At 44.6% G+C, this 12,984-nt stretch overlaps 1 protein-coding gene across 1 annotated transcript; it reads right to left on the bottom strand.

Moving 5' to 3' along the window:
* Positions 1–4,388: 4,388 nt before the first annotated feature.
* AHSG (alpha 2-HS glycoprotein) lies at positions 4,389–11,107 on the bottom strand. The gene is made up of 7 exons (XM_037524540.2): positions 10,895–11,107; positions 9,033–9,143; positions 8,610–8,694; positions 8,085–8,248; positions 7,160–7,261; positions 5,703–5,786; positions 4,389–5,063 (listed from the first exon to the last, which is right to left on the bottom strand). Exons 1-7 carry the CDS (start codon positions 11,105–11,107, stop codon positions 4,758–4,760), a joined length of 1,065 nt encoding a protein of 354 aa, XP_037380437.1. The 3' UTR covers positions 4,389–4,757.
* Between the last annotated feature and the right edge of the window lie 1,877 nt (positions 11,108–12,984).

Here is a 12,984-nt window from a genome sequence, read left to right as displayed (position 1 = left end):
TTTTGATGTTCTTTACATATTGCCCTTCAAAAAATTATAACAACCTGTATTCATATCAGTAGTGGGTAAGGGTGGGTGTTAGTCCATCTCTATGAGATTCCAGTGCATGTTTTTGGGTTTCACCTTCTCTGATCTCCCCACTTAATATTGATCTTGTCTTCACAAACGCCTACACTGTGGACCTCAACCTCTATGGTCAGATACAGAGAGAGAGTTACAGGGAATGTTTACCCAGCCCCTACAATTGCACAGTTCGATTTCCTGCAAAAACCTCCCACTGGTTCTGTTCCTCTGGTTGAACCCTGACTGGCAAGAGCATCAATAAGGAGACCATTGGAGGGGACCCTCCTGCAGAGACAGAGGTGATAGTGCAGTGAGAGAGGAAGTGATGGATGTGAGATATATTTAGGATGTGGAATTCAAGACTTGTGATCCACCCATTAGGGCAGTGAGGAAGGGGAGGGGTGAAGAATGACCCTGGAGGTTCATCGATGTGCCTGGGCTAAGAAGCGGGGCTACCATCACAGGTGTGGAGCAGGCCAAGAGGGGGAGATGGAGAACTGAGTCTGCAAGTGTTCAAAAGAGGGCCTGAAAGATCTCTACGTGCGATTTGTGGTCGTGCGTGGATACAGGGGTCTGAAGCTTTAGTGGGATGAGTAGGATAATTAGTACCACAGGAGGCTGAGACAATGGCCGTGGATGAGCTCACACTGGGAGGGCAGAAGAAGTGATAAAATGAGATTCAAGATGGAACGCTGAAAAATCTAATATGTAAGGGACAAATGGAGGAAAACAAATTAAAGAAACAATTTTAAGAGTCTGAGATTGAATGTTGCAGAGGAGAAACCAGGCTGCACAGACTATGAAGGACTGAATAAAAAAAAGAAAAGGTGCTCAGAGGGTCGGATGCCACTGAAAACTTGAATAAAATACGGGTTAATCAAGTGTCCACTGGATTCATCAGGCAGGAGGTCCCTGGCCTTTGTTGTCAGCAGTGCAGTGGCGCGGCGGGGTGAAGCCAAACTGCAGTAAATGAGTGGGAATTTAGGAAATGGAAACAAGCTGGCATAGGCTCTTGTTAGTAAAAGCTTACCTGAACAGAGAAAGCAACACATGGAAGATATATGGGTATGTTTATATGCTGAGGGTGTAGGGCCATTAGAGAGGAAAGACCAAAATTAACTATACTTACTGCAGAAGGAGGAAATGTTATAGAATATGCTAAATATTGCTAAGCTTAATTTCTCTCTTTCTTTGTAAATATAAATAAAAAATGAATACCTTAAGAGAGTGAGTAATAAACCAGATTGGGAGAAAATATTTATAAAAGATATATCTGATAAAGGACTTTATAAGAAACGTACAAAAAAGCTTTTAAAAATCACCACTAAAAAATGAATAAATCAGTTTAAAAATCGTCAAAAGTTTGAACCTCACCAAAGATAATCAGATGACAATAAGCACATGAAAAGATACTCCACATCATATGTCAACAGGGAAATGAAAATTAAAAGATGACATAACACTACACTCCTATAAGAAAAGCCAAAATCAAAATACTGACAACACCCAATGCTGTGTGAATGTGGAGCAGAAAAACAATTATTCAAGGCTGGTGGGAATGCAAAATGTCATAGTCACTTCAGAAGACAGCTGAGCATTTCTTACAATATACAAGTATTCCAGCGACCACACTCCTTGGTATTTGCCCAAATGAGTTGAAAACTTATGTCCACACAAAAACCTGCACACGGGTATTTATAGCAGCTTTACTCATAATTTCCGAGCTTCTCCAGCAACAAAGACACTTTTCAGAGATGAATCAATGAATAAATTATTCGTATCCAGACAATGGAATATTACTCTAAACTAAAAAGAAATGAGCTATTAAGCCATGAGAAGACTGGAAGGATTATATATGGAACATAAAGAAAATAAAAATCACAAAATATGACAAAAATAACTCTTAGACGCTAAGAAAAATATGGTATTTACCAGAGGGGAAGAGAAAGGAAGTGAGAGGCAGGGCTCCAGGGAGTCAATCTGACATTGATGAATAAAATTTGACTCTAGAACTACCATGGAGGGTGCAGTGAGGTACACACCTATATCAAAATGTGAAGCTGTACTCCCAGAATTTACATAGTATTAAACCAATGCTGTATCAAGAAAAATTTAATTTAAAAAATATAGGACAGAGTTTGCTGCTAGGTGAGTAAACACTGTAAAGTGTTAATTAACTAAAAAGAAAAGAAATATCATGCCATGTTTTTCTAATGCATTTTATAATGACACAAAATTTATTTTTTAAATTTTATTTATTTTTTACATCTTTTTTTCATTTTTGCACAGTGTATGCATTTTCATCTTGGTTATAGTCCCCATACAATTCCCACCCCCCTTGTTTTGATCCTACTCCCTCCATCCCCCCTGTAGTGTGTCTCTGGTTTGTAGTTGTTTGTTGACTTTGATTTTTACTTTATTATAGTCAGTCTTTTTCCTGGTCCCTTACTTAGGTTTTCTAAATTCCTGCTATGAGTGAGACCATCGGGCATTTTTCTTTTTCTTTCTGACTTGCTTCGCTGAGCATGATCCCTTCTGGCTCCATCCATGTTGCTGCAAATTGCATGAGTTTATCTTTTTTGATTGCTCAGTAATATTCCATTGTGTATATGTGCCACAGCTTCTTGATCCACTCATCTATTTTGGGGCATTTGGGTTGTTTCCATAGCTTAGTCACTGTCATATGGTAGTTGTATGCAAACAATAATGTAGTAAAATACATTATTTTCCACAGAAAGAGTAGTAAAAGCTTCAGAAAATTCTTTAAAAACAGAAAATTAGATTTCTCATACTTCTCCCCACAAGCCAGTGACTAATCTTGTGAGTTGCTGGAGTTTGCACTCCCTGCTTTGTAGATCTGTGGGAACGTATAATCCTTGTGGGGGCGAGTATCAGAAATCTACTCTTTTCCCTTTCACAAAAGTTACTTTGGTTTGCCTATAGATCACCTGCCTGCCATGAAACACAACTTGATATCCATGTGCTCCCTCACAGACACACCTGTGTGTGGCAAGGGTGGAGAGCAGATTTCTTTTTTTTACTGTTGGGTGAAAGGTATCTTTTCAGGATCCTCTTGCAAGGTCGTTCAAGGAAATCCTGCCCAGACCACTGATTTCCACTCCTCCACTATAGGTCTCCCCAGCCCATCACCTCCCCACTTCACTATCCTGCATCTCTTCCTATTTTTTGCCCTAAATGGTGAAAATTCTTCTTCCCTGAAAACAAAGTCTTAACCCCACACAGTTGCACTTTTGCAATACAACCTCTCTCTCCCCCTTTGTCGTGAATGTTACTAAAGAGGGGAACACAGGTGTCTCTCTATTTGCTCTTCAGAACCACCAGGCAATCCTCTGCCGCCAAGATTTCACATTCTCCTGCCTAGTAAAACTGATTCTGCTGCTGGTCGCCATGTCCTGTATGGTTACCACGCCCGCCAGTCTGGTCACTAACCCAATGACCTTTCCTGTGTCCTCACTCTGGCTGCTTTTTCCATAGCATTTAGCCTGATTGACCATACCTTCCTTAATTCCCTGGCTTCTGAGATACCAAGTGGTTCTCCTGCCTTCTTGGCATTCTTTATTTTTACTGGACTATTGGCAAAACTCTAGGCAAGAGTGATAATGTTAGTGTCAATGCTTGTTTCACTCTTCTTGTTTCAGAAAAGCCTCTCACGCTATTAGTGCTAGCCATTAAAATTCCACCTGAGAGCCCATCATCGAGGTTGCTTAACAACTTAAGCACAACTTAAGAACTACTTAACTCTAGGGGAGAAGAATGGAAATTGTCCAGGTATCATTCTATGAAGGAAAATATTTATCCCCTTCGACTATCTAAGCACTTGCATTGTGTCTTACATATATGCCTGCAATTCACCTCCTCCAGTTGTACTGTAAATCAGTTTTAACTTAAGGCCTTTCAACAGATTGGCTAGAAATACCAATCCTTTATCATGAAATGGCTTGTATATGGGGCATTCAACAATTATTTTAAACATAAATAATGAACATATTTATGTTTTACAGTGAAAATCCAGTGTTAATTACCAATCCATCTTATCAGGGTGTGAGGGAATCCAGTGATTTCTTTGTATATACTGCTGTGCAAAGATCCTTTAGCAACATTTTCTATCCTTTATGAAATGAAAATAATGAGTTTTTTCATAAGAAAATGGACATATCCTCTGGATTTCCTGTGTATACAGCAACCTTTCATTTTCTTTTTTATTATCACTTTGATTTTGCCAAGGGATTTTTGTGTGACTCATGAAGTAGGCAATAATCATGACCAAGTATTAGCTTAGAACCTTTTTAATAAGGAAGGTCCTTCAGGCACTTTTATTAATAAGCAGATATAAACTTGACAAGAGCACCTTTCAAAGTCACAGTTCTAATTGTTTTTGTAAGGTCAACCAGAAGGCAGAGAACCCAATGGTGATGGCTTAGCATCCAAATAAGGACAACCAATTACCAGCCTATGCCTTCCAGAAAACATAAGCATCACCCCTTCTGTTTCTGTCCTCAGGTATGGAGAAAAGTTGGGGTTCAAGACTTGGCTTGTCTTGACCAAGCACTTGCTTTGTTAGTAGGCAAGGGCACTTGCTTTGTTAGTAGACAGGGTCTCCAGGCCTCCCCATATTCTTGGACACAATGGTGGCTATGCTCTCTGTGCCAAAACTTCTCATCCCTCACCTTCATCTAGACCTTAAAGTGTCTGATTCTCCCAGGGCATGGGCGAACCAGTGGACCAGCAGCAACGGCGGTGCCTGGCTTGGGTTGTTTCTTCACACTGAAGGATTCTCCTGAGGCTGACTCCACTGAGGCCACACTCGGGAAGGAATGGCGCAAATCATGGTGTACTGGGGATACCGGCGGTCCCACAGGAGCTGCCACCTTGGCTGCCACCACCAGAGCTGCTGGAGCCGGATTAGCTGGAGAAGGTGCAGGAGCAGCTGCATCTGCCACAGGGGTAGGCCCCCCTCCATTGTTGCCAGCTGGTAGGGGCTGTGGGAACACATGAAAAGAGAGGACATTTCCTTAGGTTATCTACCTTTCTTCTTCCGGACCACGCCACCCATGTTCTGGGTGGAAGCTTCACCTTATTCGCTCACAGTATTACTTTTATCTGAAGGGATCTGGCAACGAAGAACTACCTAGGTGCAAAGGATTGCCATCAGAGCTACAGAGGAGAGATAACAAGTCTATAATAGCCTCAGTCTCACCAACTGTATTGGGGACAGTGGATTTACGCACACAAGTCCCATGAGCAAAAGCACACCACCTCACAGTTAACCCTCATCAACAGCATCACCCCCTTTATCATCTACACTCAGTCTCTAGAAACTGCCAGGCAGATGTGGCCTCTGCACATTCAGAAAACCACTCCCAAACCTGTATAAATCAAAAGGTGGCCTTGTCGCTTCCCACTAGAGTAGTTCTACCCTGTAACCATTAGTTTGTGGGAAAGGAACACATAACTACAGTAGCCTTTCGTTTATTGATGCTTTCACATACCATGGCTATTTAGACTATGGGGTCAGAAGGACAGGGCAGCAAGTACCCTGAAATTACTAACACAGTAAATAACCATTAGGCATTCATGAATTCTGAAGATGAGGGCAAGTGGATCCAAGAAACCATTACCTGTGCTTGGAACATGGTGCAGGAAACCTCAACCTCTTCCCCACCAAGCCGTTGAATGTGAGACCCTTTACAGAAGCCATATTGCTGCCCATAAAGAGAGAAATTATATGAGTTGATTCAAAACACGGACTCCTCCCTCAGTCACTGATACTCCAACATATCAAGGCAAAAAACAGAAATCCTTAATTCCTTTTTAAGAAAGCACTTTTCCAAAGTTTACAGTTTTCTGCTTAGAGAAGTTCTGTGATAAATAAATTGATATATGATACAGACAATAGATTCTTTTGAGATAGAAGAAGATCACCAATAATCCCCAAAATGGCGGTGACTCAGGAGAGTTTTTGTTCACAACCATGTGTGTCTTTCTTACTTTTAGATACTATTAAACATTATTTAAAAAATTGAGATATTTGTGATAATACCATTTTGTATCCTGTATTTTTCACTTACTACAGTGTAACATTTTCTTATATCATTCATTATTCCTTGAGAATATATTTTTAGGATGTGCATAATTTTCTATTTGCTGATGTATCATATTTTATTCAATGACCCCTTTATGATGGGCATTGAAATTTCTTTTGGGTTATTTTACGTCCATAATAAATCATCTTTATAGATACATTTCTGTCAAATATTTAGGATGACTTCTTTAGGCTGAATTTCTAGAAGTGGATGCAAGAGCTCGAGGACTTAAAATGTTTCAAGTCAGAGGTACACCCTGGCAGTCTACACTTCATACCCTCAGTCATCCAGCACCACTCAGCCTAATTAGGAAATAGCCTGTGTCTTACTCCCAACTCCAAGGGCGTCCAATGGGTGAGATGATTTGGCAGCAGCTCTAAAGGAGGCAGGTGACACCCCAGAGGACCCAGGAAGAGGCATGTCAAACTGCTGGCTGTTTCTGCAGCCCTGGCCACTCACTTGCTCAAGTCTGCTGTGTTCTAGTGTTAGGGGGAAAAGGATGTCCTAAAGCTAATTCCATACAGGCTTTGTGGACTCCACCCCCACCCCAGGCCAAAGCCAAAGACACTGGGAACTCCAAATCCCATCACCACCAAAGGGAAGGTGGCTGGGACCTGAGGGTGGGGTTAAGCAGCCAGGTGGGGTTAAAGCCAGACACGTGGGCTTTGGAGGGGTCCCCCATTTTGGCTCTCCGCCAGCTCGCAGCGTCTGGCGAGCTCAGAGAGTGCCTTTGGGTTTCCAGGTCGTCGGATCAGGTAGGAAGCATTAAAGACTTTATTTCCCTATTTTCTCCCTGAGTTGTACATTTTCCTTATTTCCTTTTCCCTTGTAAAAAAACCTTTTATTAACCTTTTGTGTGTGTCTGTAGTGGAGTATTCATAAGTCCCTTTTAAGCGCGCGGGTGAGGACCCACAGCCAGGAACCCGTTCAATATCGGGGCTGCTCTATAACACTAGGACCAGCTTTATTGCCCTGGGGCCTGGCCCACTCACCTTTTCCGCCAACAAGTTGCATGCAGCTGGGTCTGTCACCTCTTTAGCAACACAGTCTGTGGCAGCCACTACAAACTCCACATAGGTGTAAGGTGGGACAGGCTAATGAGAAGAAATGAAATGCTTGTGAGGAAACGTGACTTAGCATGAAAAAGGCAGGAAGGAAAGATAGGAGGAAGCAGAGGGAGCCACAGTCTTGCCCAAGGCCAGGGAGCACATTCCTGCATAGCAGCTGCATAGCCAGAGGCTTCCAGGGGATCCTTGCTGAAGCCTGACCTGAGCACGACCCCTCCTCCTCCTCCTCTGCCCCCTCTTCCACACACAGGCTACTGCAGATGGGGCAGGAGAGTGAAGAGATGAACCCCTCTTCTACCTTTTTTATGGAGCAGGATCAAATGGAGAATGTAGGTGAAAGTATGGATGATGCTTGTGCTCTTGTTTTTTATAGCTCTTGGAGTATACAGACACTTGCATTGTCACAATCAAAATTTTTTTTTAGTGATTTAAAAGCCACTTTCAGATCCTGCATTATATGCCTTTTAGTATTTAAGTAGGCGCCTCCCTTTCTACCAGTCAATTAGAGGAGTGTTAACTTGCACAGGGGTGATGAGCGATGATGAGGTGGACATCACTCCCACCCTTGAACAGGGAGCCCAGCTGAACTAGAAGGAAGAACTGAGGACCCGCCTATCTGTGTGGGAACCCTTTTCGGTGACAGCACTTTAGCACTGAGAGTCTCAGAAGCTTCTTTGTCCTCTGGACACTCAAGGTCCTCTACCCCTAAGCCCTCTTTTTTGCTTTTTCTCCCACCACCCACTTTGTCCTCTCTGTTGCAATCCCCGCATCTGCTCTGTCCCTCACCCGTTTCACCACGTATATCCCCAAAGTTCTACCGGACTGTCAGAAATTTCGGTCTCAGTCTTACCACAATTTGAGCCCGGGAAATTTCCACAAGCAGGTAGTAGGAGCCGTTGCTCTGAGCGTTGAAGGCAGCCAGCGCCTTGTTTATGGCTTGCACCACTCTGGTGTCATTCATCGGGGCCAGCAGGGGACACTTTGGACACACCTTCCGCACGTCCTCAGCCGAGTCTATGCACAGACAGAAGCACCCCCGATATGGGTTGGGATTTTGTGGAGTTCACCCCAGCTTTGTTTATTTAGAAAAGCTAAGCCATGTTTCGTTAGTTTCGCTGCTTCTTAATAACAGACCCTTCTGATGGCTCCGGCCTTTCTGATCTTTCTTGCAGGAGCCTCTCAAAGGAGACTTTTTCACCTCAAGAAGGAACAGTGCCTTAAAAAACAGTTTTAAAATCCGCCAAACACTCCTGGCGGATTTACCTTCTCCCTTTCCTTACTAATAAAGTGGCAAAACTAATTATACTGAAAACAATTTAGATTCCTTCCTCACTTCTCTCTACAAGATTAAAATAACAAGACTGATCATCTTTACCTGGACTGGAATCACATTTTGCAGACAACACTGAAAACTTGCCGTCCTCTTTCAGCAGGTGGAAATCACAGTCTCCTTCCACAGCCTGGAGAAATAAGGCCACAGTGAAAGCCAGGAGGAGGGCTGGCCTTCCACCTTCTCACCCAGGAGGAGTGGCCTCAGGCATGGTTGTCACAGGCTAGCCTCACCAAACCATCTTCATTGGTTGATACTGCAATTCGACAACTTCTGGTATCAGACCAGAGAGTTAGACTGTTGCAAAAATCAGCTCAAAGGACAGTGGCCTAAATGACACTCTTAGAAACTGCCCAAGGGCCAACTTGGAAGGCAGGCTGGGAACTGGATAAAATGGGCCTGCTCTGTGCACAACCACAATGGAAGTGGGAGGGGCACCACCCTCAGTCACCCAAGAGGGGCACTTACATGCTGTGCCACCTGCCTCACGGTGCAGTTTTCCACAGGGGTGGGGTCTAGGGCGTGGCAGGTGGTTTCCAAGGTGTCTAGTTCAAGCTCAAACACCTCTCCTACGGGCCGCTGTGGAGACATTGAAAGGAGGTGAGCGGTCAGTTCCCTGCTTCTGTTGAGCCAGCCAAAATATGATCCCCCATTGGGTTTGAACCCACCCCTGCTGGAGACGTGAGGGGGATGTCATCCCTATAGTTAGCCTGCACCTCCATCTAACTGCCGGTTGGCCTGTGGGTAAATGGAATGAGCTTCTCATGTCTTCCTGAGTTGGCTGGGCAAGCTCTGAATGGGGTTTGCAGGGAGGAGAAGTGCTTGGTTTAGACAGGCTGATGGAGCCAGTCATCTTTCTGAATGCTACCTGGGGGCTGAACATGAGTGTTCATCCTTATTTAACATTTAAACTTTCACCCCTTTAGTAGGTTTTGAAAATGTCAGCTTTGGACTTTTTTCAGTCAATCAGCTAAGAAAAGGTGTTGTAATTGTCTTCACTTTATCTTCTCCACCCTCCCTCTACTTTTTCTTCCTCCCTTTTCAGCATCTGCTTGCTTTCTTTCCCATTTTCTTTGTCCTTCTAAAGGAAAGGTTTCTACTTTTTGTCTTTTGGCCAGTAGATAGCTGGATGGACACTTGTTGCTCTCGACTTCCCCCTGCTGGTAGTAAGGAGGAAGAGCGCGCCTCCCGCGGGCACTGAGGATGCTGTGTGTAAGGCACTAGCCAGGCAGAGAAGACCATGGTAGCCCAGCTTGCACAGCTCCTTGGAGCTTTTCTTGTCTGTTCACCTGTTCTGTATCCTTTCTTCAAAGCCTGGGAAATACAGAAGGTATAAATTTGCCTTTTTTTCTTTCAACTCAGCTCTGCCTGCCGCCCTAGTGCTAAAAGATTTAGTCTCCCCTCCTGCAAGAAGCAGTGTTTTCTGATCATCTGAGCTACAATATAATTGCAGCTCTTCTCAAATCCACCTGCGGCAATCCTGATTTCAAATATTTTGTCCCATTGTGAGATCAGATGTCAGTCAGTCAGCCCAGATGTCCTGTATTTACCTTACTTACCTTCCTAGGTCATAAAGCTCTCAAGGGCACATTGTCTTTCCCTCCTTTGTGAGAAGCTGAGCCACAAAAATTGCCAGTATTTGGCTGGTTTAGATACACAAAAAATGGAATTTCATATGGTTCAACCTAATATCTCCCATAGCACCCAAAACTGAATCAGAGGAAGGAGCAAAGGTGTAGAATCAAATCCCAAGCCTATGCTTACTAATTATATGACCTTGGGAAAAAAAAAAAAATGCCCTAATATGTCAGATCCTTGGTTTTCTCATGTGCACTACCTACCATGCAGGCCTGGAGAGCAGAAGGGGTAAGGAGGGGATATTTGAGGAAGGGATAAGGAGATGATATCTCATAGTAGTTAGCTGTCAAATATCAATTTCATTCACTCTCAGTCTTCTTCAGAGAAATGGAAGCCAAAAGAGATAAATGATTTCTAGTTAGTGGTGATTTGACATAAGAATCCTATCTTTTCAGCCCTAGTTTTTCTGATGAAGTTACACTTTCTACCTGTGATCTTCAAAATATCATTCGAAACCTTTTACATACTCTCCAACCGCCTCCCACCCCCAATTCAGGACCCTCCTTGAGACCTGTGACTCCGGTAAAGAATGTCTTCTTTTGACCTCTGCCTGACCCTTTCTTCATGCCTGCAAGAAGCAGAGCGCTCACCCCTTTACAGTTCCACTTGTGTGGGGAGATGTGCTCTTTGGAGATGCCAAGTTGAGCTTTCCATGCACATTCTTTCAGCTCCTACATTGCAGCTTCACTTACCCGAGGCCACACCCTCACTTTATCAATCCGGTTCAAGATCTGCTTGAAGCCCTTAAGAAGGTTGGCATTGATGAAGGTTATGGCCACCCCGGCTGCTTGCTCTGTCTCAGGATCATCACAGCTCAGCTCCCTGTAAGCCAGCCCTCCGCCAAGAGGGACAGATTGGCAGCCCCAGAGCTGAGCAAGGCAAAGAAGCAGGATGAGGCACTGCATGGCTGCTCCAGAGAGGCCCCAGCAGGTGTGCAGGTGATGGGAGCCTTCAGGACCAACCCAGGTGCTCTGCTGGAAAAGGTACATGGATAGAGGGGCTGAGGGTTTTATTTATCTGTCAGAGCCACCAGAGAAATTGCATAAGGACTTGGGATGATTTCTGTTCTGTTTCCAAAAAACTCCTGGCAAACATCAGGCCCGGAAAAGCAAACAAGTTATGACACTCCTGGTGTCCCAGAAATCTGCCAAAGTCAATGCTGCTGGGGGCTGAGGTAGGAGAGATGCTCCAAAGTCAGCTTGGAACATGGGAACAGCAGCAAAGAGAGGAGGCAGTGGAGGGAAGAGGTGTGTGCAGAGGTGAGGAGAGGCGGCTCAGCCACCATGCAGTGCTGAGGAGTTGGCAGCAGAGGTAGTGCTCTTGTTGTGGCCTGAGCACACTGTGGGGTCTGTGAGGGGGACTGGGGACTTTCAGTAGTTCGATAAAATCCTTTAATGCGAGGGAGGATTATCTCCTCCAAGAGGAGGAGGATGTGGCCCACAGACGTAGCAAGGGAACAGATCATCTAGAGGAAGAAGGAGACCGTGGGTAAGATGCTTGGAGAATCAAAGGATGCAAGGGACATGTTTCTACTTGAAGTGGGAATGGGGTGAAAGGGGGGACTTCCTGCAGCAGAGGTTATGTAGCCCCAGAAGGGCTATACCCAGCAGGGCGGTGGGGAGTTGCCTACTTCCTCATCCTCTTTTCCCCAGACCTCACTGCCAGGACCCTGCCAGTTACAACACCAAAGGGCACTAATCTGAGTGAGTGTGATTGGTGCCAGTAGCCCCAGACCCCCAACCAGTACACACAGCAGCAGAAGGGACCTGGGTCTAACAGCACACACCTGGCAAACACACGGCGGGGGGTGGGGGTGGGGCCAGCTAAGAACACAAGTGCCCCTTTTGTGCCCTTCCCAATCTTAGTAGGAGTAGATTGAGTCTTTCTGACAAAGGCACTGGGATCTGCTTTAAAGTGGCCCTGGACAACCTCGGGCGTGACCTCCAAGGAGGGTGGGCAGGATGGCGAGGTGTTTGGAGCTTGTCATATCATCTGAGGACCTGGCGTGGTTCAGCCTGGAGCAAAGGAGCCCCAACATGGAAGCTAGTATGCTCTTCAAATATTTAGAGGTCACCACTGTGTAGGGGTATATTTGTTCTGTTGTTTGATATTGCTTCAGAGATGAAACCTTGGCTGGAATAAAAAAAAGGGGCCTTCTATGGGGAAACTTAGTAATACTGATTTGCTGGGGGAGGAGAGGAGGGACATAGAGAGGTGAGTGTGAAGGGGCAGAGAAGGTAGCTAGAAGGACTCCCAGCTGCTCATGCACTCATGCAGAATCGAAGTGCCAGGGGCTTAGGAGTTATGGTCAGGACTTCAAGCTCTCTCTGAGAGAAAGAGCCTGGCCCTTAGAGACTACAGACCAGTTCAGGTTGTCTAACAAGATGAACCTCAAAGTCATGGACAACTTTCCAGCAGTCTTATGCCCCATTCTCTTGAGTGCCTTGACGAATAAGCAAATTTTGGTGGCTGCTATACGTTGTCTTTAAATAATCTTTCAAAATACAAAATGCACTCATTACTGAAAATTTGAAAATCACTAAAATCTATGCAATGAGTTTTCTTTCCTATTTCAGAAACTCAGGTGTGTGAGATGTAACTGTATTTTCCGCAACACCGTTGAATTTCTGACTGAGCCCTCTTCTGTGAAAATTGAATCTAGTCATTGCCAGGTATCCTGATTTCCCAGAGACTTCAGCTGAAGCCCAGTGCCATTTAGGCCTGTCCTTATGCTTCTTCTCTCTCTCTCCCCCGCCCCAGGTTAGATGCAAACCTGAAGTGG

Source organism: Talpa occidentalis, unplaced genomic scaffold (assembly GCF_014898055.3).
Source record: "Talpa occidentalis isolate TD23 unplaced genomic scaffold, MPIMG_talOcc4v2.1 talOcc4.4, whole genome shotgun sequence".
Lineage (NCBI taxonomy): Eukaryota > Metazoa > Chordata > Mammalia > Eulipotyphla > Talpidae > Talpa > Talpa occidentalis.
The sequence above is the reverse complement of the archived record's forward strand: the minus strand, read 5'-3'. Positions and strand labels throughout refer to the sequence as shown.